At 32.8% G+C, this 25,664-nt stretch overlaps 4 protein-coding genes across 4 annotated transcripts in view; 1 reads left to right on the top strand and 3 right to left on the bottom strand.

Annotated features, from left to right (window-relative positions):
• Positions 1–41: 41 nt before the first annotated feature.
• Positions 42–5,887, bottom strand: LOC108908951 (methionine aminopeptidase 2). The gene is made up of 6 exons (XM_018713144.1): positions 5,713–5,887; positions 5,288–5,634; positions 4,890–5,229; positions 4,700–4,834; positions 4,453–4,627; positions 42–382 (listed from the first exon to the last, which is right to left on the bottom strand). Exons 1-6 carry the CDS (start codon positions 5,849–5,851, stop codon positions 130–132), a joined length of 1,389 nt encoding a protein of 462 aa, XP_018568660.1. The 5' UTR covers positions 5,852–5,887; the 3' UTR covers positions 42–129.
• A 1,776-nt stretch (positions 5,888–7,663) lies between these two features.
• LOC108908950 (dihydrolipoyl dehydrogenase, mitochondrial) lies at positions 7,664–12,599 on the top strand. Its single transcript, XM_018713143.1, has 8 exons — positions 7,664–7,845; positions 8,081–8,224; positions 8,312–8,450; positions 8,917–9,161; positions 9,239–9,340; positions 9,391–9,615; positions 9,673–9,871; positions 12,031–12,599. The coding sequence occupies exons 1-8, from the start codon at positions 7,798–7,800 to the stop codon at positions 12,450–12,452; spliced, it is 1,524 nt and encodes a 507-aa protein (XP_018568659.1). The 5' UTR covers positions 7,664–7,797; the 3' UTR covers positions 12,453–12,599.
• Positions 12,600–15,766: 3,167 nt separating this feature from the next.
• On the bottom strand, positions 15,767–18,024 carry LOC108908939 (ankyrin repeat and MYND domain-containing protein 2). The gene is made up of 2 exons (XM_018713130.1): positions 17,754–18,024; positions 15,767–17,691 (listed from the first exon to the last, which is right to left on the bottom strand). The coding sequence occupies exons 1-2, from the start codon at positions 17,952–17,954 to the stop codon at positions 16,702–16,704; spliced, it is 1,191 nt and encodes a 396-aa protein (XP_018568646.1). The 5' UTR covers positions 17,955–18,024; the 3' UTR covers positions 15,767–16,701.
• A 1,635-nt stretch (positions 18,025–19,659) lies between these two features.
• LOC108908963 (sodium-dependent dopamine transporter) overlaps positions 19,660–25,664 on the bottom strand; it is a 31,874-nt gene continuing 25,869 nt past the window's right edge. Inside the window, exon 11 of the mRNA XM_018713165.1 lies at positions 19,660–21,690. Coding sequence (XP_018568681.1) covers positions 21,556–21,690 — 135 coding nt within the window. The 3' untranslated portion in view covers positions 19,660–21,555. The remainder of the gene's footprint in view (positions 21,691–25,664) is intronic.

The raw sequence follows: 25,664 nt of genomic DNA, 5'->3' as shown, positions 1-25,664 counted from the left end.
TTATATTTTAGACCATAATTCGTTACAATAAAAAAGTAAGATTATAATGTTAACATTTTATTATATCGAATCCATATAAGAAACATAAGTTGTAAAATTAAAACAGTGAATCTGGTAATAAAAAAACCCCTAGTAGTCATCCCCTCTGGAAACGACCTCCTTGCAGGTCGGACGCAGGACAATGGTGTGCTCGAACTGGGCGGTATAACAACCCTTGATGTCGCACAACGGAGGATAGTCGTCCACGATTCCCTTGTCGCACAAATCCTTCAGGGCCATCTGGTACTTGGTGGCCCCGGCACGATCTAGCCACCGCTTGCAGAAGGCTAGGGTGCCAAAGTTCTTGTTGATTACGTTCAGCAGCGCTTTCGAAGATTGCAGACTAGAAACGTGAAAATAATTAGATCTTAGACTGCATCTATTTAATATTTTCTCTGGATCAGATATATTTTTTTGTATTAGGACAACCTTTTCCTGATTGCTGATAAATTTCAAAAATATAGAGTGGAACTTTAAGCGGGGGTTAGGAGCCAGTTAGTTAGGAGTTCTCCAAATACTAAAATTATTATTTTTTGTGATTAATTTATGCATTTGAGTATTTTATCAGTAATATTTTCACTAAATACTTGATAATTGAAAATGCTTAATGAATTTTCTTATTAAATAATAATAATAAATTTCCTTTATTACTAATTTGATTAATACTGACACACAAATATTCAAATAATGCGTGTGCTTCGTAAATAAATCTCCAGTTGGTTTTAAAAATTAAGGTTTAATTTTCTGAAACACCATATATTCTATTACAGCAAAAATTGGTACAATAGGGTTTTAGATAGTCCTGAATAAGAATCTGGTGCAGTTTTTGTCAAAAAAAAAAATGCTAATATTACTTCGTCTCGTTTTTTCTTCCTATAAAACGAGTCTCAGTTGGCGACAACTTACAAGGAGAAGGTAAGGTAGTCGGATTTTTGTAATTTTTGATATTTATGGTACGCGTAATTTGGATCTTGAATAAGAATTTTCCGAAGTAGTTCGATGCAACGTTCATGAATTACCGAGATAATCGATTTTGAAGTTTTACCTGCCAGCTAAATCCAGTAGATGCAACACATTCTTCAACTGAGAGCGTGGCCTAGTTGGTAGCATTCGCGTCTGATAGTCACGAGATCGTTTGAGTTTCATCGCGTAACTTTTTTCAAAACGCACCATATGGTTTTTTATTCTAATGACTACTTATGTATATGTTTTAAATATTTCATTAAAATGGTTGTTAAGCAATATTTATTAAGAATTAACAATAAAGTTCCTTTAAAAAAAAAAAACAAACGAGGTCGGGTAGGTTTTTTATTTTATTTTTAGTATTTAGCATTTTACGCAGTGTGGCATAAGCCAGAATGATAATTGTCATAGAAACATGGGAAGCAGACATTTTTAAAGCATCTAGCACGTCGTGTAAATTTTTTATGTTTTTCGACAGGCACATTTTGTTTTCAAAATATCAACTTCGAAGCAAATTTCGTTAACATTTTGAAAGATTGTTCTTTCATCACACAGTTTTGATGCTTCTCTACCCTTTGTAGAACTTACCAAAACTTTTTATTATGCCCGAGCAGGTGTGTTTTGTAAGCGGTTTTTTTAAACACGGTGAACGACCCACACAACCTAGCTCAAAATGTTAATTAAACACTTGAAGAATATTCCTGCATACAGTTCTTATAATATTTCATTTGTTCATAATTTTCGAGATAAGAAAAAGAAAGAAAGCTAGTTGCTTAAAAAATTTCTGCATCCCATCTTTCTACGATAACTACCATTCTGGCTCGTGCCACACTGCGTAAAATGTCAAATACTAACATAAATATAAAATAAAATAACATCCTACCTGACTTCGTTTGTTTTTTTTTAATGAAATCTTATTGTTAATTCATAATAAATATTGTTTATCAACCAATTGTGCATTTTAATGAAATATTTGAAGAATATTCCTACATATACATAAGTATTTATTATAATATTTCGTTTGTTCATAATTTTCGAGAAGAAAAAATAATAAAAAACCATATGGTGCGTTTTGAAAAAATAAAATGTCACGCGACAGACTTGAACCAGCGATCTCATGACTGTCAGTCCCGAACGCTACCAATTAGGCCACTCTCCCAGTTGAAGAATGTGTCACATCTAGTGGATTTAGCTGTCAGGTAAAACTTCAAAATCGATTATCTCGGTATTTTATTAATATTGCGTCGAACTACTTCGGAAAATTCTTAATCAAGGTCCAAACTACACGTACCATAAACATCAAAAATCCGACTACCTTACCTTTTCCTTGTTAGACCACAAAAATACTGAAATTAACATGCTACTCCTTTTTAGAGATTTATCAAACAAAAAAAAAGGTTGAAACAAATGGTCAATAAATAATAATTTTATATGTGTGCTTAATGCTTAAGTGGGACACACTGTATATAGAAATGAATTTTTTGATTTAAATAATTTACATCAAATAAAAAGCTACACAGATTCAAGTTACGATTAAAGAGAAAAGGTTTGGAAAAACAAGAACTGAATATGTCCTAGGTAATTACCTTAAAATTATTTACGAAAAATAAAACACTGATTTTGCATCGCTGTTTCTAAAATACGATGTACTCCAAAAATTACTATTTTGTTTTATTTCCTAAAATATTTCCATTTTCCGATAGAATATTTCTTTTTCTACAAAACAAAACCAGCTATATCAATTTTTGTATTAAAAAATATTAAGGAATTCAGAAGGAATTGTCACAGTAGCTAGTAGTAAATATTTCTATTTCATTTTCTAGAACAATGCTTTTTAAATGTTATAACAAATATTTTTGCTTCTTATTTCAAATTTTTAATAAAAAGTATCTGTTACTGTTTTTTAAAGCAATGTTAGATCAGTAAAATGATCAAAAATACCTAGTTTTTTGCTAAAATTTAGTTCAGTAAACAAAGACACGTAAAAATTTGGAAAAATTCCGTAGAACTGAACTACTTTAAAAATTTTAAGCCCAGTCCGATGTCAATTGACAAACAAATGTATTAGTTATTGCCAAATAAAAAATGGCTAAAAATCGCTTTTTTTAAAACTTCTAGAGCAAGGGTCGGCAACTGGCAGACCGCAGTCCAGATCCGGACCGCGGAAGGTAAAATAATGGACTCGCAAAAATTTTTTGAAAGTATAAATTACTCAATTAAATTATTTCAAAAATAGTTTTCTATTGAATGCCACCCTTATCATTTCTACTACAATTGCGTGATTGATTTGAGTTCTTAATGGTTAGTAGGTAGATTAAATCTGTGAGTGTAAATTAAAATAAAAAATTAGTAAGAAATATGAATTTTTTTTTGTGGACTTCGTTAAAAATTTCCAAAAATATCCGGACCCCACCTAAAATTAGTTGCCGACCCCTGTTCTAGAGCTTTAAAAAGCAGAAAGATTTTTTTTATGAAACTTTCGGAATATGTTGTTCTTGGCACGTAGAATAAGTGCATTTTTCTAAAATTGCAAAATTGATAGTTTTTTCAAAGTTGAGTTTTTCGAAAGACATTTTTTTCAAGATTCAATAAATCATATAGTAATGCACTTACATGACCCATCTTGGGCTTAAAATTTTCTCTAAGAGTTTTACTTTTCTATGCAAATTGTGTGCCTATTGCAAAATAATTAGAAATATGCGTAAAATCTACCAAAATTTTGACTTCTTTTTTTAAGTCGAAAAATGTAGATCTTTCTTATCATTGAAACTTAATCGGAATGACATTATTGCCATTTTGAAGCTGACATTTTTCAAGAATTAAAAAAATCTACAACCAACAGGAGCCAAGACATTTTTTTTTAAAATTGCTACGACCTTATTTATTAATGTTAAGGTCTGAAATTTACACATGTGGTAGGTGAATACCTTTTCTTCAATATAAAAAATAGTCTGCAATGATTTACTTCGATAGTATTTATTAAAGTGACTTGTAAACAGTTATTTATTTCAGTGTTTAGTGACACTATGGTATGTTTGCGTGCCTTCATTGTTAAATTTCTAAACAATATTACAAAAAAACATGCAAGAAAGACGAGATTTGACAACAATGCAGACGGGATGCGAAAATTACAAAAAAAAAGTAAAAAAAAATTATGCGCAATTTGAGGAAACAAACTTATGTTTTTAAAGGTCAAAAGTAGCTCTGGTAAAAATATAACCCCCGTTCAAAGTTACATCTTTTAAAATAAGTCTCACAGGGTTGGGATGAAGGGTTGCATCCCCTATAAGGAAGGGATGGAGAAGGAAGGGTATTCTCAACTAGTTTGCTTACATACCAGATTTTGCCCAGTTGAAACTCAGAAATTTAAAGGAACATTGATAAAAAGTTAAAAAACCTCTACTGTAAAATTCTACAAAGAAACTTTAGACAGATTTTGTCAATTCTTACCGAAGAGGTACGTAGGGGACCTCAAAGTTCTTCATGTAATGGGAACACTCCATGTCATCATGGACTAGGCCACGACCCGTAGACCCAAAAGTTTCGATGGCGTAAAATTCATTTTCTTCCATTACCGTCGCTTCGCCTCCCTTCACAATAGGAACAGTTTTTCCCGCATGTATTCCTAAATTCAAGATCGGTTACACAATAACAATGTTAAATAAGAGCGTAAATAAATACATAAATCGACACTTACTGTATGGAGATATTGAGTGCCCATTAAGGTTCCTGATAGACTTTACAGGGTACGTCTTCCCATCCAACTCAATCTCGTACGACTCCATCACCTCCTGAATCTGGGCCCCGACTTCACACAACTGTACGTCAATTCCTACAAAAAGTCCCAGTAAGTAAACGACACACTCAAAATAATACCGAAATCGTACCTGCAGCTTTAATTCCAGTATTTGTAGCTTCACGCACGGCTTCGACCAGTTTATCATATTTGGGGTTGAAAGTATGTGTAAAAGCGCAATCTATAATCCTACCGTTAATATGAGTGCCAAAATCAATCTTTACAACATCGTCGTACTCAAAAACAGTCTTATCGCCTGCGTTTGGAGTGTAATGTGCGGCACAATGATTCCTTGAACAACCGGTAGGGAAAGCTAGTCCTGCTTTTAAACCATTTTCTGCGATAAGCTTTCGAGCTGTGTTCTCCAACTCTTCACAAATTTCAATCATTGTCATTCCCGGTTTTATCCACTTTTGTATATATTGTCTGGTCTAAAAAAAATAACTATATTCAAGTATCAATCAAAAAGTATTATAAACAGAAACTTGCCTGTCTATGAGCTTCGGCTGCTAGCCGAACTTCATTGTAAATATCGTTGTGCATTCTGTCCAATGCTCGTTTCTCTTCAGAAGTAAAACGATCTCTGGCAGTACGATCATCTTTAACAGTAGGATACTCCTGAATTTCACCTAACGGAAAGGCACCCTGAGGAAACAAATCTACAATCGCAATAGATGGAGGGTTGGTCTGAGTTGGTTTCCCACCCTTCTTTCTATTTCGTTTCTTCTTCTTTCTCTCCCCTTCGCCTTCACCCTCATTTTCAACACCGTTTTCGACTGCGTTTTCAATGTTGACATCGCCTATTTTTTCTCCATTCTCACGCGCGCTTCCTTCCTCTATAAATAAAAAAATAGGAGAGAAATGTGTAATATCTCTGGAATTCGCATTTGAAATATAAAGCTACTTCAACTTACCAGTTTTTTTCTTTTTCTTCTTTTTTTTCTTCTTCTTAGTAGTATCGTTGTTATCTCCTCCTACTTCATCGTCAATCTCGTTTTCATTTTCACGATCGTCCTCATTTTCCTCCTTTATTTCAGTTTTCAACGCAGCCATTTTTAACAAAATCCATCAAAATTTGGGTTGGTAACACAGAAGTAAATTTCTTTGTTGTTTTTTGTCCTTGAGAAATATTTTCCCCGTTCTTTTTATTTACTCCGAGTACTTCGAAATTTATCCTACTCATAAAAGATATAGTACTAACGTATATTTTCTATGATCCTACTTCACTAATGAAAACAAGAACATAATTTTTTCTTTGCATTTCATTTTGTTACATAAAGTTGATAAGTAATCACTTTCGTGAGATTTATTTAATTATTAGAATGTAGTAAAATAGCAAAAGAAAGGAAAGTGTCTATAAAGTTAAATTATTTAAATCAAAGCCAAGATTATAAATACAACCATAAGAGAGTGCTGCCGCGATGCGGTCGTAGCGAAAATTAACTACATTTAGATTAGAGATGGGCAAAACAACTCTTTTCACGGAGCTGCTTCGTTGCATCTGGTTCTTTTAAAAGAGTCGACTCACTGAGTTGGCTCAAAAGAGACACATGCGTTATAAGATTTACACGTACCAAGTATTATTTTAAATATATACGAATGTTTGAAAAAAGAAAATAGTGAACAATGTGATAAAGAAATTAGGAAACGGATTAGCAAAATTAACTAAGATATCAAAAACGACAATTTATCGCGTAATTAAGGAAGGAGATATTATTAATCACGGTACAAAGAAACGGGAAAATACAAAATTAAAGAATATTGACGATTTTACCAGAGATGTAATATGGTGCACAATTTATAATAATACGTATAAAGAAATTAAAGTTCCTACTTTAAACATGATTCGAAATAAATTAAGCGATTATCCTGATTATAATTATAAATCTTTAGATACTTTACGATATGTTTTATTATTACAATACGGTTTTAAACATAAAAAACTTGACAATCGTATGATAATTACGGAATCACGATGTATAGTTGCACTTCAGGAAGATTATTTACAAAAAATTCGGTAACTCACAAAACACACTTTACTTGAGTGAATCGTGAATCAATATTCTGATCTGATTCAATTCCGTATTCTACGACGGAACTTGACGCGACAATCGCCAGGTTACAGTGGCCAGCCGTTAGTGGTTCGTTAAATCATTTGTAGTATCATAATACTGAAGTACTGGTGATGTGTCAAGCGAAAGAATCACGAGTCGCATATTTCAAAATCGACGAGCTGACTCACTGATTCTTTTTACCGAGTCGACTCTTCGACGCAACTCGCTCATGAGTTACCCATGTCTAATTTAGATTGAACGTTGATTGAAATTTCAGCCAACGGATTTCAGCCCCAAAATGGCAATTTCACATATTATTTATATATATAAAAAAAAACAAGCAAAATTAAATTGTAGTATTTCAATGAAAATAATGGGAAATTGAGTAATAAACTCAGGGTCTCCCTGAATAAACTCTTTCGGTTGACTAACTAGGCAAGGTTCAAACCAAGTCTTTTACTAATTAATGTCTAATTAATGTCTGCTAAATCGCAGTCACAGATCGTAGCAAAAACCAAGGATATTTATAATACATGTATTAGGTATAAATAATATCCTTGGTATGTACAAAACAACCCTATCGATTATCTCCATCTCTATGCAGTTTGTTTCTATCACATACTATCTATCTTTCTATCTAACGATTTGCTGATTCTGTCACTCGTCTCATCTACTGCTCTTTCTGTCTTTTCGCCGTTGCACTGATAGTTTAATATAAAGTGTAACACCGGTGTAAGGTACGTAATTGGTGTAATACGTGCGTCACGCAATCAGACGTCGAATGATGCAAATGTCATCGTAGTCACTAGATGTCAGTGATGTCACCTCTTCGACCCAAGTAACTTTCATTCATTACCAGAATTAAAATCTTTAAATTTTATAAGTAATTGTAATTTGCAAATAAAGTATATTATTTTCACTAGATTAACAGTTGCTAAAAAATAAATGAATATGCAGTGTTCATTGTGGAATGTTGTTTCAAATACCGTAAGGGTAAGTCGAAAAACTATTTAGATTTTACACATAAAAAGTAAAAGTTTTTACGTAATATAACCTAAATAAAAAAATCGGCAAGCATTAATATATAAAAAAATTCAAGTTCATTCACAATTCGTATCCTAAGGGATATTTTTCTCCTTTAAAATTCCAATTTGGCTTTAAAAGGTCATCTTATTATAATCAGGATGTAAATCTGTAGGTTCTCTATAACAGTAGTCTTTCTTCATAGCCCACTTTGAGGTACAACAAGGGAATTTTAAGTAATTTGAACAGTCGTCTCTATTCATCAGGAGGAGATGCAGACATTGTCGTTATTGGATCAGGACCGGGAGGTTACGTAGCTGCAATAAAAGCTGCTCAACTTGGAATGAAGGTAAGAATAACATCCACATTTTATAAATTTTCTTAAATGGATATTTTGTTGCGAATTATTTCCTTTTACTTCATCATATTATTTTAGACGGTGTGTATCGAGAAAAATCCTACCCTAGGTGGCACTTGTTTAAATGTTGGTTGTATCCCATCGAAAGCATTGTTAAATAATTCACATTACTATCACTTGGCACACACCGGTGATTTGTCAGAGCGAGGAATAGAAAGTAAGTGTTCAAATCGTTCATGTAGTATATGTATTTGCAAATAGGAGAAATAACTTTCAAGAAATTGTATTAATAGTGATATATCCGTTAAAAATATATTTGATTAAATTATTACCTACATGCGTATTTTTTATCTTTTCGGAAGATTACCGTGGATAAATTATTTTGTAATTTATAAATGTAATATGTTTTATATTTATAACATATTAAACAAGTCTCAATATTATGTTTACGTATTTGAAGTAATAATAATTTTATTACATGCGTGTTAGGAATCATACTGTTAATTTTTTATGTTATGCAATGTTTTTATAGTTATCAAAAGTTACTTGAAGAAAGTGATAACACTTTATTTTTACATGATTGACTAACAATAAATACAGCTATATATAATTAAATATTATATTATTTTGATAAATTTCAACTTTTACTTTTGGTCGTTATTGATATCATAATTATTTGCTAGCCGAAGGTGTTCGTTTAAATTTGGACAAGTTGATGGGTCAAAAAACAAAGGCTGTGTCCGCTTTAACCGGGGGTATTGCCCAGCTCTTCAAGAAAAACAAAATAACACTGGTCAAAGGCCACGGTAAAATCACGGGTGTGAATCAGGTTACCGCTTTGAAAGAGGATGGTTCCAACGAAGTGGTAAACACGAAGAACATCCTCATCGCAACCGGGTCCGATGTAACCCCTTTCCCTGGTATTCAGGTATTTTTTCTTTATTAACCCTTTGCAATTTTGCATTTCACTCTTAAAACTGCTTTGTAAAGTTTATTTCATTTTAGATTGACGAGGAACAAATAGTTTCTTCGACTGGAGCTTTAGCATTAAAAGAAGTGCCTAAGCGACTTATCGTCATCGGAGCCGGAGTAATCGGAGTGGAACTGGTAAATAGCAAGGAAAAAGCTATGCTTTTTTTTATCGCAGTATATTTTAGGGTTCGGTGTGGTCTCGACTGGGTTCAGACGTAACGGCCATCGAATTCCTGCCCACCATCGGCGGCATTGGAATAGACGGCGAAGTGGCTAAAACGTTCCAGAAAATACTCACCAAACAAGGACTCCAGTTCAAGCTTAACACGAAAGTCACCGGTGCTGTCAAAGATGGGGGTGTTATCAAGGTGGATATCGAAGACGCCAAAGACCCGAACAAAAAGGAGACTGTAAGTTTTGAAAGTGACATTTTTTGTGTTTGTGTTATGCTTATATTTTTTTTTCAGTTGGAATGTGAAGTGTTACTAGTCTGCGTTGGAAGGAGGCCCTACACGGAGAATTTGGGACTGGAAGAGATGGGCATAGAGAAAGACCAAAAGGGCAGGATCCCGGTGAATTCGGTATTCCAGACGGTTGTTCCTAATATTTACGCCATTGGGGATTGCATCCACGGGCCGATGTTGGCGCATAAAGCGGAAGATGAAGGTAAGCCTTATGCAACTGTGTACAATTTGAAACTGATAATTCCCTCGGTTTTACTACTTCACTTTTTTTTTCTGTTTTTCTAAAATCTCTTCAAATGTTTAACATATATCTATTAAACACTATTATTAATTTAAGATTTCATACCGGACCGCTGGCCATAAGCATGTATCGAGTGCCATGCCTATCAAATCTCATCTCGCTTATATCTTTCCATAATATCACAAATTTTTACAATGAAGACACACAAACACACCGTACCGTCACTAAACATTGAAACAATTGATAATAAAATTGGTACACTCGGACAACAAATATTTTGCGAGGGGTGTGCCACAAGTAATTTTTGGTGTACGTTTGATATATTATAATTTAAAACTACTTTAAAAGTATAGAAATTATTTATTAAAATATAAAAATTACCAAATTCTTTGGTAAAGTACAAAAATTACAAAAAGTACGTATTAAATTACAAAAAGTACAAAAAATGGCCTGATAGAGTACAAAGATTTTTAAAATTATTCTTTAAAATTACTGAAAGTACTAGGAGCTTTGTTATGACGAGTCTACCACATTTTTCCTCTGCGACTTTTCTCGATTCCTCCGTTTTTCCACTCGGAAAAGTCCAAAATCATGGCAATTTCCCGGGGTCTTGAAAAGTGAAGACCACATCTTTTATTTTTATTTTTTAAATGCCGATTTAAATTCGTCATACAGAAATTCTTCCGACATTGATATGTCTACCGGCGGAAACATGCCAAAATAACAGGGTATTGAAAATCAATTACCACATAGGTAATAATAGGTAATTTTTAGTAAAATTAATTGTAAATAATTAATTCAGTCAAAAAGTATTGTTGTACGACAAATTTCAAGCCACGTTTTTTCAGACCGACAGCTGGAAATCGGAATTTTCACGGGGTATGAAAAATCGATTACCACATATCTAATTTTCATTTTTTCCACATTTAAATTTACTGTACAAAATAGTGATATAAGTGCCCGACGATTTGATATCTGCAAATTATTAAAAAATCAATAAATCAATAATCGTGATGAAATTTAATTATTATTATGTAAATTATTATTTGTTTCAAATAAATAATTATAATATTGCTTATTTTATGCTTAAAAATTTTAAAGTTATAAACAAATGAAGTTATTTTTGAGACGATTAATACTATCTTAGTGCATAATGCATTATTTCTAAATAAATTAATATTATACCTGATATAAAAATCCTTTTTTCTCTTTCAAGTTTTCATCCGCGTTTGTTATTTTTCTTTACAAAAATTTTCCTATTTTTCTAAAAGAAAATCCCAAAACTTTTGTGCATATTTATTTTACAGCATACATACTTTTTTGAAATCGTTTAATTCTTTTCTCGATATTTATTTGGCTAAATTGAGCATAAAAGATTTACAATTACAAGAATAAAACGAAAAATATATACAGGGTGTTTCAGAAAGACCTCCCATAAATAAAGGGGGTGATAGTACGACAAAAAATGAGAATTTTTTGTCTTATGAACTATGACTATCTCCTCTTGTTTTCGAGATACAGAGACAAAAATAAAATTTTTTAAATAGAATTTTTACGAAAATTTCCAAACGGTGCAAAATATTTTTATGAAATTTGGTAGTCCAGGGTTTTTAAGGGTGCCAAATATGCTAGTCTAATTATTTTTTGTATATTTCATAGAGGGCTCTAGTTATGCTACATACTTATTACATTTTAAGTTCTATTTTTTTAAGGTTAGGTTTTTTACCATTCGGGCTCCAATTTCTATTGTACAATTTTATTTTCTAAAAATAATGTACTCTTGTTAGAACTTCTTAATGTGGACGATTTTCGAGAAAAAAGGTTTTAATTAAACTCTTAATTCTTATAAGTACTTATGTGAAAAAGTCTACAAATTACGAAGATTACGAAATTATATTTAAAAATTACGAAATTATATAAAAAAAATATGAAAATTACTGGTAACTAGCAAGGTAATTTTAGGTAATTTAAGTAGGTGTACGTTTTACTGTTGAGTGGTACACCCCTCGATATTTTGTGTATCTCATGCTTAATACAAATATTGTATTTTGCATAAGCCGTACATTAATTTTATTATATTAAAAATGCCTTTGTACAGGAGGGGTGCGTTTGTATTTCAGGTATCATCTGCGTGGAGGGCATAAACGGAGGCCCCGTCCACATCGACTACAACTGCGTCCCCTCCGTAATCTACACGCACCCCGAAGTGGGCTGGGTGGGCAAGAGCGAGGAACAGCTGAAAAGCGAAGGCGTGGATTACAAAATCGGCAAGTTTCCCTTCATGGCCAATTCCAGGGCGAAAACCAACAACGAGACCGACGGTTTCGTCAAAGTTTTGGCCGACAAGGCCACGGATAGAATCCTCGGAACTCACATTATCGGTCCCACAGCCGGTGAACTGATTAATGAGGCTGTGCTAGCACAGGAGTACGGCGCGTCGAGCGAGGACGTTGCCAGGGTGTGTCACGCCCACCCCACGTGCGCCGAAGCATTAAGAGAGGCCAATCTGGCGTCGTACTTTGGAAAGCCCATTAACTTCTAAGATAGGAATGCAATAATTTCTGCCCCCCGTTTATTTATCTTACGAATTTTATGTACATACCACTTTTTTGTTATATTAAGCATATTTTTTTCTTTAAAAGAATTGAATATCCACGATATGTGAAATAAATGCGATTTATTTATAGAACCGTGTGTTTTCTTTTAATACGCTTTGCAGGGTGTGTTTCAGTCACTTTTCATTGTAAAAAATTAGAAAACTGAAGAATCATCGTGTTTTGTAAAAAAATTTACTTTATATTAATGAAATCTTTTTTGAACGCTGAATTTTTTACACACGTCCAAAGAAAATAAACGAATAAAAAATATAGTTTATAAAGTTAAACAATTTACAAATAAAAATAAAAAATGAAAAGACAAAATAATTATTAAAATAATAAAACACTAAAACGTGGCTTAATTTATAGGTAACGGATATATCGAATGTAATATGTTGAAAAATTGTATTCTTGAAGAATCTCTTCCCTTTTTTGTTTTCTGGGGTCTAAAAAATTTAGCATAAAGGTAATTTTTCCTTCTAGTAAGTATAAGGATCTGGCTTCTATTGCAAAAATTTTTCAAGTTGCTTTTAACTTAAATATTTAAATCAACAAAGTGTCATTTTGTACATGGTGCAACTAAAATACCTGACCACATTTTAGAGACGGATTATATAAGTCGATTAAAAAAGTATAAAGGGTGATTCACAACTTATCCAAAAAAATTTGGGAATAGATGCAGCATGAAAAATGGAGTCAATATCGTAAAAAAAATGTTCGTAAAATCCTTATAGTTTCCGAGAAAAAAATTATTTAAGTTATAGTACATTCAACCACTACATAGCTGGACAACTGTACCCTCTAGCATCATTCGCAATGCACGTGGAGAGCCATGTGGTCTCAGCGACTGAATACTGGAATCGAATATTGCAATCGTCGTTGCGATAGTATTTACCTGTTATCTGTGGTGCTTACAATAGTTTTTTAGTAGTTAGTGTCAAAAATGGTTTGCGTATATAGCAGCTCGGAGTTGATGGATATCGTTTTAATTTATGGTGAAGGTGTTATGGTGAAGCAAGACCACATTTGTGTTAGTTCGTAGAAACTGAGTAAGGCGGACCCAAATGTGTTTACACATTGGTGGATAAAATTTTGAACAATTGTTGTTGTAACATCGGGTATATCAAATGATTTTATTATTTAAAAACACAAATTAATTTTATTAATTAATAAAGGCAAAAGCAGTTGAATTTGCCGATATAAAATAGGTGCGATAAAATTCTATTTACAAATTTCTTTCCTTGCTTTTTGTCCGTCATGCCGGTCGCATTGTGCAAGGTCAGGTTTTACAATGGACTAGTTTCCAGTGCCGTGCAGAAGTGTATTTTTAAATCATTTTCGAACTGCCCTTTTTGATTTTTTCTTTATAAAACTGTATTTATAAGGATCCCCTGTACATCCAGAATTTTTTTTTTTTGGAAAAGTTCTGAATCACCATGTATAGGTACTGCAGTCCAATTATTATAAATCATAACGCCTGACAATTTGAAAAAATTATTTAGTAGACATTTTATTGAAATGGATATTGACAGGAATGGGTATGTAGAATAATCAATATCAAAAAAGTAACTCGAAATAAGTGACACAAAAATGGATAGGCATGCTACCGTTGTGCAAACGGAGTTAGCAGGCATAACCACAGCCGCGAAGGAAATTGCCCGCAGGCATACTACGGGCAAAACCATTAGAATCTACACGGATAGTAGACAAGCACTACTGACCTTGCGTAATCATAAGATAATGACTAGGACAGTATGGGAATGCCATGAAGCACTAGTTGTGGCCTCGGCCGCTAACAGCATATCTGTATGCTGGGTAAAGGGACACGAACAGTGCTATGGCAATAAAGAAGCTGACAAGCTAGCCAGGAGCGCATCGGGCCTCAACATTTTTGGACCCGGCCCCTCCAGTGTGCTTCCGTTGTCGGCACTTGTTGGAATTATCAAGGAAGACACCCACAAAGAATTTATGAAATGGTGGGATGAAACAATCAGCTGTCACTTTGCTAAGGAGTTCTTAGTGTATCCTAGCAAAGACACAGCTAAAAAATAACTGGCTATGTCTAGGTCAAATCTTCGCCTGGTGACAGGTATTCAAACTGAACACTGTTGGCTAAGGAAACACCTTTACAATATGGGGAAGTGTGAAACACCTCTTTGTAGGGGCTGTGTACAGGAAGACGAGACGGTGTTGCATTTACTATGTGAATGCACTGCCGTCTCGTCAACAAGAGAGTCCATGATGGGAGAACGCTGGCCTTCAATGGCCTATATTAGAGAGACCCCCCTGAGCAACGTCACCACTTTTTTCACTGTAATAGGCTGGTTGGCGGCTCAGGTGGATTGATCTCTCTAACGGGAGGATGTACAAGGGGCCCAATGGGGCCTAAGTGCTGTAGCTTTGCTACCCTCCCCACAATTCCAGATTCCAGAAGTGACACAAAGTTGGCAAATTGCAAATAAGTCGCAAATTTACGTGTTTTTCACTTTTTTTTACTGCCCACGAAAATCTAAATGTCCTATCGGAATATTAGTTATTTAAATTACCTCCAATTTAATTATCTAGTCATATTTCACTAATTCGTTAAGTGTAAAATAAAGGTCGAACGCGGAAATATCAGTTTTCGAATATTACGCATTATTATTCCGTTATAAAGTGCAATAAACTTTTGTCTTGACGTTTGAAATTCGTTTAAAATATTTCGCTGCATACAGGCGATTCATTATCACTTCATTATTTTTAACTTTTACTGCTGCTAGCGTGTTTATTACTTGAATAACTATCAATGTAAAACTTTTTGGAAATAATAGTTTAATCCTTTCTTTGTCTCTAAAATCCCGATCCGAACGTCCAATAATTAACTAACAATTAGCATTATACAAAAAGTTGTCTCGGAAACAAAGATGAGGTATACGTGAATGCTCTCTTTTTTTAAATTACCGGAAAAAATAAGCTCTATTTAATGCAAAAAGAGCGAATTCCCGAGCGGCTTTTGCCTGGGACAATTTGTTTATAAGGCTGTTTTGCATGCCCTACGTTAGTGTGAAGGAAATTAATTAACAGATACCTGGAGCAACAATTTCATGGTCCATTGAATCTGCCTTTTAATAACGTGCAATTTTCGAAAATTGATATTTCCGCATTCATCCTTTATATTACAGTTAACAAATTGGTGAAAATTAACTGTAGGTAATTTAATTGCCTACAACATAAAATAATTAATTTTCCTGTTTTTTTAAATTATTTAATTACACATAGTACAATTCATATAATCCTACACAAAATTAAAAACAACTTGTACTCAAAATTTGTAGAACCTAAATTGTTTATAAACTTTACAATATGCACATTCATCACAACTGATATAGAGAACACTAAAAATACTTCGACATTATCAGATATTGAAACATTGAATAAAAGGAAAAAAGTGTGTTAAGTAATGGTTAATTATTTGTCTATAAAGCTTGAAAAAAAACAGAGTTAAAATTATGCATATTACTCTGCTATCACTTTGTATTAGATCAGAAATATACAGGGTGATTTTAATAATACCTAAAAAAATCTAAATAAAAAGACAAAAATATAGTTCTGTTGTGGCTGGTGAAAATCAAAGTAGTCATGTTTTGAAAATGTATAATTTGTGTATAAAAAAGTTTTGAATGTAATTTGTAAAATTAAAAATTTAAATAGGGGTCGCTGGCTCTGAGGTATCGAAAAAAGGTGCAGATATACATAATCATCTGGTAACTAGACACAAGCAGATATTTTCTATATTTGTTACAAAAATTCTTAGTTTTGTTAAAGTTACAGTATTATTTACTTTGAAAACTTAAAGAAAAATATTTTGCATTTTTAAGATCTCGGGGAGGGAACCCATATTTTAATTTTTTCTTTCACAAACTCCATCCAAATTTTTTTTGGCATGAAAGTTCCCTATGTGAACATACAAATTATTCATTAAAAAATTGTACGGGCCCATATTTCATTATCAAACAACTCTTTTAATTTTCAATAGCTGCCACTAGCATAAGGTAAGAAGTTAATGTAGTTTTGAAATCTTTGAATCTCACATTTGTACCTGTGTGTCAACCACCCCGTGTACTAAAAATATTAATTGCAAATAAAAACATTTAAGTGTTTCACACGATGTTCAACTAGTTATTTTAAAGCAGTCTCGGGCTAAAGTTTGTACTCTCAGTTAACCAGCAAGTTCTGTATGTCGGCAGATATATCGGAAGCGTCGGGCTTGGCCTGGCTCTCGTTTTCCACCAATCCCTGGCTCAACCTAGAACAGGCCTTCTTGTGCCAGTGCCAATGCAGACGCTGGCAATTCCTGTCGCAGTACTGAACCACTTTGCACTTGGAACACTTTTTGGCAGGTTTTTCCTCTCCACAAGTGTTACAGATGGAGATGCTCTCGATGAAACCCCTCTGCCCATTTATGGCCGAATTAACCACACTTAAAGCACTAGGTGGATCTTTACCTGCTAAACTGGTCACCATTTGCCGGAACAAGGTACAGTCTCTAAACGGAAACTCCCTTATGCACTCTTTCAGGAACCCGTCCATGAATTCCAGCTGACCGTCCTTACCAGGCTTGAGTAGCTTTCGCGTAAAGAGCTCCGTGATGTCAAATTTCTTGTCGTCTTCGTTTTCGTCTTTCTTTGCCAGGGCTTGCCGCTGCCTGATTTTTGCCACTTCGCCGACGATATAAGATAAATAGTGGAATTTGAAGGACAAAACCTCGTTGGTTTCCGCACCACGTTTCATTTCCTTCTCACTCATAAGTTCTAAAACCTTTTTTGCTTCAGGTAAATGATCTGAGAGTCCAGCAAAGTTATAAATATTTAACACAACCTTTACAGGATGGATGTTGACTTGCATGATGAATTTGTGGAAACTATGCAGTAAAAAATGCGGCAAGTGAGGTGAGCTATGAGATCCCTGTGTCTTGGTGTAATGTTCAATATCAGATATAGGTACAAAATTATTTATTATGGCTACGCAGTTGTGGTGACCTACAAATCCAGCCATTTGAGAAGCAGTTCGGCCGACTGTATTTGTTATCTGAGATTTCGCGCCGGCTAATAAAAGAGCAAGGCATACTTCAGTATTTCCTGAAAGACCTGCGAAGTGTAACGCGGTATAATTGTGTTGATGTTCGCAACAGTTCACATCGGCACCCTAAAAAATGTTCCATCATATTTTACAATACCACTCTGTTTTTTAAATTTAATCATAACTACCTGATCCAGAAGTAACTGCACAATTTCTTTGTTGCCTTTATACGAAGCGTGTTGTAAAGGACTCATAGAATTCTCATCCACAACGTTAACGTTTCTTTTCTCTGAAAGTAAAACTTTTAAACGCCCTACATCATTCTTATCTATTGCTTCGAAGATCGCTTTATCATCTTCGGATAGTTTTATGGATTTATCTTCAGACATTTTGAATAGTCGCCCCCGTTTTTTAAGTAAACAAATTAAACGTGGACCGCAAAACTACGGTCGACATACGGACGTGAAGTTAGCTTCAACATATGAGCCAATTGTCAAAATTTAATCTCTTCTACTTCCATAAAAAAATCAACGAATAATGTTCCTTTGGCCCTAAAGTTATAATTAACAAAGTTTAAGATTTCTAATTTCCATTTGGATATACATTATAGATTGCAAAATGGTGCTCAATATTCTTAGATATTTATTTTATGTTTTTTTTTGTTGTAATTTACAATGCATTATTGAATTGTATAATAATTATTACGTATGTGGTTATAGTGGTCACTATGGACAGTAATATTCTCCTGTTAATATTAAACAGTCCCACTGATACAAATCTGGGAGTAAAATATTTCGCTTGTTCAGCCAATTCCAACAATTCGTCACGAATAGGCGATTTCGATGGGAAATTTTCTCCCAGACTGTAACATAGTTTAACTATCTTGCTGCCTTCATAATTCGTAAAGTCGCAGCACAGTGCTACGTATATGTTGTATATCTACAAAAACCAATAGTGTTAATAAATTTATTAATTTATCTAAAGGTATGGAAGGAAAATAACTTACAATAATAACGAATAATTCTATAAAGTCAGTGACTATCCATTGCAATTTTTCGTCAGCTATCAAACCATTCAAAATGGACAAAGTGTCCAAAATAGTATAAGCCATCAAGCAGAAGATTGGCCATCCGAGTAATAAATTTGACAGTTCCACTAAACCCGTTATGTCTCTATACAATATCTTAATTTTCTGTATTTGTTTAACAGTTATGAAAACCACTTCTTTGCTCATAAATTTGTTCTCTATTGACTTGTTCAAAATCTGTACAAGTTTTCCATTGAGAGCCTCATACCTGTCTTTGAAATTTAATATAACTTCGTTAGTGAAAATAATTGCGCACAACCAGAATATTTCTTCCAAGTTAAAATAAATCAAGTGCCATATTTTGTAAACAAAGCTTTCGTTAGTATTAAAATATTCATAGTCGGAGAACACGTACGAAAGAATTACTAAGCTGAGAATAAAATTCAGAACATGTTTTACATATCTACGCTTCTCGGTTTTCCGGGGCAGTACGTCGTTGATGCGGTTAAATTTTTTTAGAAATTCCTCCCACCTTTTACGGTTGCACAACAACAAAATGAGCACCGTGGAAAAGGGCATCATCCAATAGCTGAAGTGTGCCGGATGTTCCAGTACTCTGACAGTGATTAGAGTGAATTCGCGTTCAAATTCTGGATACCTCAAGAGAAAGTACCCCATTATGAGAAGGAATTTATACACTAGCAAAAGTACTAACCAGACTTTGTTCAGGTTTTGGATAACCAATCGAGATCTTTTGAAACTATAAAATGGAACTAGACCCAAAATGCTGCAGAGCAAGTAGAGGTTGCAAAAGTATTTTTGTTTCATTGTCGATCTTTTAACAGACGTGGTGTGACGGCGTTAATATTTCACTCATTGGCTTGGGTGCGGCTAATGGATTTTAGATTATCTTTCGATTACTAAAGTTCGGTTTCATGTATGTAAGATATAACGAGAAACTAAAACAGTATAGGGAAGTAAAATATTTCACTTAACTATAATAATTGTTTATTTATAAGACATACGCCTTTTGGGGAAAGTAAAACTTTTTTTAAGTAGGGAAATAAAAAAACTTTATTAGTAATCTATGTATATACCAGTATCAAGCCGTTTGCAATGGCTGATGCAAACAACTTCTGAAACAGAACGTAATAATAGCTACAGTGTCATAATCTTTCACAGTAAATGTATTAGTAATATGTATATGCATAATAAAATAGACCTATTTTAAATAAGATGACTCAAATAATTAATATCAAATAGCATCTAATTCTACAAGTTTTAGCACTTTAAAAAATGAAATAATGGTAAAGATCTATATACATTATCATACCACATAATTAAATTAAAATATTTATTATATCGTTCACCAACTTGTGTGAAATGAAAGACTCTCAAATGGCTGTTTGAGTGTCTTTCGAACTAACTATCCTATATTCTCTATTAAAGCAGATGTATTCGCAAAGTACAAAAATTTACATTAAATTATTTACTTGCTGGGAAGTTCGCGTCCATGTTAATGACTGTTAATACTATATAACTATTTTTTTTTCTCAGCAGGTAACAATGATTACAAGAATTATTGTATCTGTACAACATTTGCTATTCTGGAATACGTTTAATATTGCTAAATAATACATTTCCTAAGTTGTTATCTACATGTCGCTGTCTGCACCTTTGAAAAATTCGAATTCGAACTAAGATTTTGACAATATACAGAATTTGTAGCACTCATAGAGATGTTTTATATAAATAATTAAGTTAACTAATGCCCGTTTGCACCGAAATTATACTAATTGTAAGAACAACTTAATAAAGACCTTAAAGCTGAGTTATACTTGATTTGAACAATCATAAACTGTACTTAGTAAAGTATATCTTTATACTGACAATAGCGTAGAAATCTCGTGACTTCTAATAATTTTTTTCGCTTTATGTTAGGTCCTTCAGTTCTTTTTATTTTTCTTCAGTTCGTATCATGGTTCCATCTAAAGATAGAAAAGTAAAAACCATAGTAAAATTACTGATTTTGAATATAATAAATTCTAACTGATCCTCTCTCTATTAACGATAATATTTGCAGTGAAGTCTGTTTTGTAATATGAAATCTTGTGTAAAAATTAAACTAGTCCAGTGTAGAAATGTCAAACTATGTAAAATGTAATCTAGGAAGCCCGTCCCATAACCGCAGACTATACAATTTCTAAAATCATCAAATATGTCACTCATTCGAATATTTATTTTTCTATTTCTTTTTTAAATTATGCATATTCGAACTATGTCTTAAAATAAAGTACATCTTAAGTAAGTGTTAAACGGAAGCTTAAATTTAAGCATCTGTTTTCATACTTGAGCTTAACGAACGCGAACGATGTGAGTATAATGATTTTATTAAGTTCAGTGCAAACGGGCGTAAGTTATTATCGTTATTTGCCGAAAAGATCATTACCCCTGCATTCTGTATATCGGTATTGTTTCGTTAATAAATCGCACCTTTTACTGAACCGTATATTATTGGACAATTTTGGAAATTACCCAACAATGGCTGCAATACAGGTTCAGTAGATCTGACACGACTTTTAACAACTTACCCATACAAGGCGTTCCAAAATACCGCAACGCGAATTTTTATTAATATGCTTGAAAGTTTTGTCGGAAACACGCATAATGGAACCTCTTGTATATTACATTTATAAGTTAATATGACATTTTATCCTACTCGTGGATATATATTTCCCTAAATCTAGGCCTGAATTTAGGAAAATATTTGTATACTTCCATAGTTCTCTCGTTTTCTGAATAAGTACAGACGAACGGTACACAACGGTAATATTAATCATAATACGTAATATAAAATACGTTGTCTTTAAATATTATACTTAAAACTAAGCTTGGTACCTACGATATATTACAAAACTGTTCGTCTAAACGTAGTATTCTTTGAATTTCAAAGTTCTCTTGTCTCACACCTCGACAGGCGCCTGGTTCGGCGTCTCGGGCGTCGAGAGACGTACTTGGTTGCTCTCCGACTGCACAATACCGTTGATTTGGGACCCTAGTTGAGTATCTCTCCAAGGGGTTGTCAGCGTTTTCAATCTCTAAGTAAAAAAATGCTCGAGGTGAGTTGCGTCCTATTACTAAAATTAAAAGCGAAATTCGTACTTCTGTTATTGTTAATAATCATCGGACAAACTCCTCTCACATCAAAAAAAATATTTCTGGCAATTAATGGAAATTAGGATGTGACTGAATTTTTCTGTTCGCTTTAAAACTATTTTTGGAAGTATTTAACACTTTTAATAGTTTTAATAATAAAAAGAATGCATACAATGTATATTATAGACCAAGGGTCGGCAACTGGCGGACCGCGGTCCAGATCCGGACCGTGGAAGGTAAAATACTGGACCGCCAAAAATTTTTTGAAAATATAAATTACTCAAATAAATTATTTAAAAAATATTTTTTTACGTTTGAGTGCTACCCTTATCATTTTTTCTGGTATTTTACAATTGTGTGTGTTTTGAGTTCTTAATGCAAATGAAAATAAAAAATTAGTATGAAATATGAATTTTTTTCTGGACCTCGTTAAAAAATTTCAAAAGTATCCGGACCCCACCTAAAATTACTTGCCGACCCCTGTTATAGAACAACACAACAAAAGAACAAAATGTTGAAAGGATACAATATGTATATCATATTCGTTTATGCTCCAAATTGCAATAGCACTTACTATAAGAATGTCGGTAATGCGTCCTAGAAATAAAAGTTTTTTCACAATCACAAAATATATAGACAATTACTGTCAATAGAATCAGTTCGAAAATTATGTAAACCAGACTTTACTCTGACAAACACAGATCATTATTTTTGTGAAGAGCATTTTGAGTTAAAATGTTTTAAAACATAACATTACAGAATTTTCATAGTACGAGCAGCAGCTTATGGTCTGTGGTTTCCGAGTGTGTAGTTTGTCACACCAGCTACAGATGGTGTACTCTGCTTTATCTCCATCGGTTCATTCGTTTGAAAATTATAAGCAATAGATTCTATCATAAATTTCAGTTTTGCCCTAAATTAACAGTATTTAGTTGAAGGTCCAATGCAACGTAATCTTCTACATTTTTTGTTATTACAAATATACCTTAGAAAAATAGGTTTAAAGCTTAAAAATCGTAGAAATGTGACGTCACCATCGATATTTATAGGCCAAGCAAATTAAATTTTTACTCGAAAAAAGTCCTATCCGCGAGATTATTGTAAAATTTATTGTCTAAAGGAACATAATACAAGACATCTCTCGTCTCGTGAGTCAAAAACTTTTATTAGCTAACTTTTCTATTTAAACAAATAAGTGAGGAAAACAGTTTTTTCACTTTGCAGGGAAAACCATCAATTTCAGCGAAAAGTGACTCTCAGACAGCTTGTAGGGAGTAAAATTATATACAAAATGAGACTTGTTAAATTAAAATCGGTTAATAAACAAAATTGTTTATTTAATTTATGGTTAAAATTTGACAAGTTGAGGGTTTGTCATAGGTACTTCAAAAGTGTGCCAAAAGTGAGCGCTGTAGGTGCAATAGTTTTCGCACAATTCTATTTGTTTATAACGGAGGCTCCAAAAGTTATGAACTTTAAGCCTCTGTACAGGCACGGCAAATATTATTTGTCGTGGTAGAGATCTTTTAATATCTCATGAGCCGCGAAATGCGCGAAAGGCGTGGCGTATCCCCATAATTCTTCTAATAAGCACGTTGTGAAAACATTGACTCAGAATTAGAACACGTGCCTCATTACATAGAAATGAACTAAGGCGCTCGGGCATCAATAAAGCCAACTGGCGAACGTTCGTTATATATATATTTTTATTGTTTAAATTAAAATAATAAAGAATAGGGCATTTTATTATGATATTTGTAATCGGATCAAAGGCTTGTTTACGTAGAGCTCGAGAGAGACTGTGAATAATAGGTGTAATGTTTTTAGGACGTAGAATAATTTAGGCGACGGTCGGAATTATGTTTCTGCGCATATGAAGGTCAAAGCTCATCTCTACAGGCGTTAATTTTCAACCAAACATGATTCTGAAAGCGTCATTGTAATCTTAAAGACGTGATTAAGCGACCTATTAAAAATATCAGTTTTTTTGACATTGACATTCTCAAATTGTGCATTAAAAAACCGTGCGTTTTTCGCTTATAAACAATTTGAATAAAATTGTGGCTATTTATGCTACCTCACCGAAAATAGATACAATGGATAGCTGGCAAAAAAATACAAATTTAAAAAAAAGCACCCTCTACGACCAACAGGAGCCAAGATAAGATTTTTTTTTAATCGTAGCGCAATTGTTTATAAATATTAAGACTTAAATTTTTCGCAAAATGAAGTTTATGACGTAAACTACGATTTCCCGTAAATTGCATTGAAAAATGTGGAAAATTAACGACTCACACTTACTGGCTAAGTAAAATGTCCGGCGTGATGGTGGGGGAAGTTCAAATTGATGCGCGCTGTAAAATTTTGTAATATCTCGGCTTCTATTCATCGTAGAAACTTCTTTTTTTATACTGAGGTAGCTCGACGAAAAAATAACAATGGGCATATTTACGAATTCGTAGAATAGCCCCGAACCCCAGAAAAAATGCATCTTTTATACTTATTTTTTTTAATTTACAGAAATGTCAGAAAAATTATTGTTAAACGAAATATTAATTAAAATTTTAATTTCGGAATTATTTTACTATTACTAAATAAATAAATGAAGCTATCATTCATTTAAAAAGTAATTTTTTTACATATTAAGGCAAAGTAAACTTATTTTTTCAATATTTTGTTAGCTATTTAATTACGATTTAACTGTAAAATTAAAGTAAAAATTCACAAATTATTTTCAAATTATTATTTCTCATAAAAATAGATTTTTTTTTAAATTTTAAATTGTTGTATTATATTGCATTATAACTATTATTGAAAATGGTTGTGATTAATATTTTTTTAATTAATTTTGATGATGTTGCAAAGATTCATATGATAAAGAAGAAAAAAATGATATGGAATCAAATTCACCGCCTTTCAAGAAGTTAAAATTGGAATTTTATCGACCGTATTATTTTTATTAATATTTTTTAATTTTGAGAATTTTGCAATAAATTCAAATGCTTTTTATTCTTTTTTAATTTTTTTAACGATAAATAATAATTTGAAAATAATTTGTGAATTTTTACTTTAATTTTACATCTAAATCGTAATCGTAAATAACTAAATCTTGTAAAAGTAAGTTTACTTTGGCATAATATATAAAAGAAATATACGATAGGTTCATTTATTTATTTAATAATAGTAAAATAATTCCGAAATTGAAATTTTAATTAATATTTCGTTTAACAATAATTTTTCTGACATTTTTGTAAATTGAAAAAAAATTAAATATAAAAGATGCATTTTTTATGGGGTTCAGAGCTATTCTACGAATTCGTAAATATGCCCATTGTTATTTTTTTCGTCGAGCTACCCCAGTTTAAAAAAAAAGAAGTTTCTACGATGAATAGAAGCCGAGATTATGCAAAATTTACAGCGCGCATCAATTTGAACTTTATTTTGCGAAAAATTCAAGTCTTAATGTTTATAAACAATTGCGCTACAATTTAAAAAGAAATCTTATCTTGGCTCCTGTTGGTCGTAGAGGGTGCTTTTTTTTTTAAAATTTGTATTTTTTTACCAGCTATCGATTGTATCTATTTTCGGTGAGGTAGCATAAATAGCGACAATTTTATTCAAATTGTTTATAAGCGAAAAACTCACGGTTTTTTAATGCACAATTTGAGAATGTTAATGTCAAAAAAACCGTGATATTTTTAATAGGTCGCTTAATTGCGTCTTTAAGATTACAATGACGCTTTCAGAATCATGTTTGGTTGAAAATTAACGCCTGTACAGAGGCTTAAAGTTCATAACTTTTGGGAGCCTCCGTTATAAACAAATTGAATTGTGCGAAAACTATTACAATTACAGCGCCCACTTTTGGCACACTTTTAAAGTATGACAAAACCTCAACTTGTCATAGGTTTTTTAA

This window comes from Anoplophora glabripennis, unplaced genomic scaffold, assembly GCF_000390285.2.
Source record: "Anoplophora glabripennis isolate ALB-LARVAE unplaced genomic scaffold, Agla_2.0 scaffold373, whole genome shotgun sequence".
NCBI classification, from domain to species: Eukaryota; Metazoa; Arthropoda; class Insecta; order Coleoptera; family Cerambycidae; genus Anoplophora; species Anoplophora glabripennis.
The sequence above is the reverse complement of the archived record's forward strand: the minus strand, read 5'-3'. Positions and strand labels throughout refer to the sequence as shown.

Coding starts and splice junctions, on each gene's coding strand:
- LOC108908951 (XM_018713144.1), bottom strand. CDS start 5,851: ATGGCTGCGTTGAAAACTGAAATAAAGGAGGAAAATGAGGACGATCGT. Junction 4,628..4,699: donor GCACTCAATATCTCCATACA/GTAAGTGTCGAT, acceptor TCTTGAATTTAG/GAATACATGCGGGAAAAACT. Junction 383..4,452: donor GTCCCCTACGTACCTCTTCG/GTAAGAATTGAC, acceptor TCACGTTTCTAG/TCTGCAATCTTCGAAAGCGC.
- LOC108908950 (XM_018713143.1), top strand. CDS start 7,798: ATGAATATGCAGTGTTCATTGTGGAATGTTGTTTCAAATACCGTAAGG. Junction 9,162..9,238: donor CCCCTTTCCCTGGTATTCAG/GTATTTTTTCTT, acceptor ATTTCATTTTAG/ATTGACGAGGAACAAATAGT. Junction 9,872..12,030: donor GCATAAAGCGGAAGATGAAG/GTAAGCCTTATG, acceptor TTTGTATTTCAG/GTATCATCTGCGTGGAGGGC.
- LOC108908939 (XM_018713130.1), bottom strand. CDS start 17,954: ATGTCTGAAGATAAATCCATAAAACTATCCGAAGATGATAAAGCGATC. Junction 17,692..17,753: donor TGCAGTTACTTCTGGATCAG/GTAGTTATGATT, acceptor AACATTTTTTAG/GGTGCCGATGTGAACTGTTG.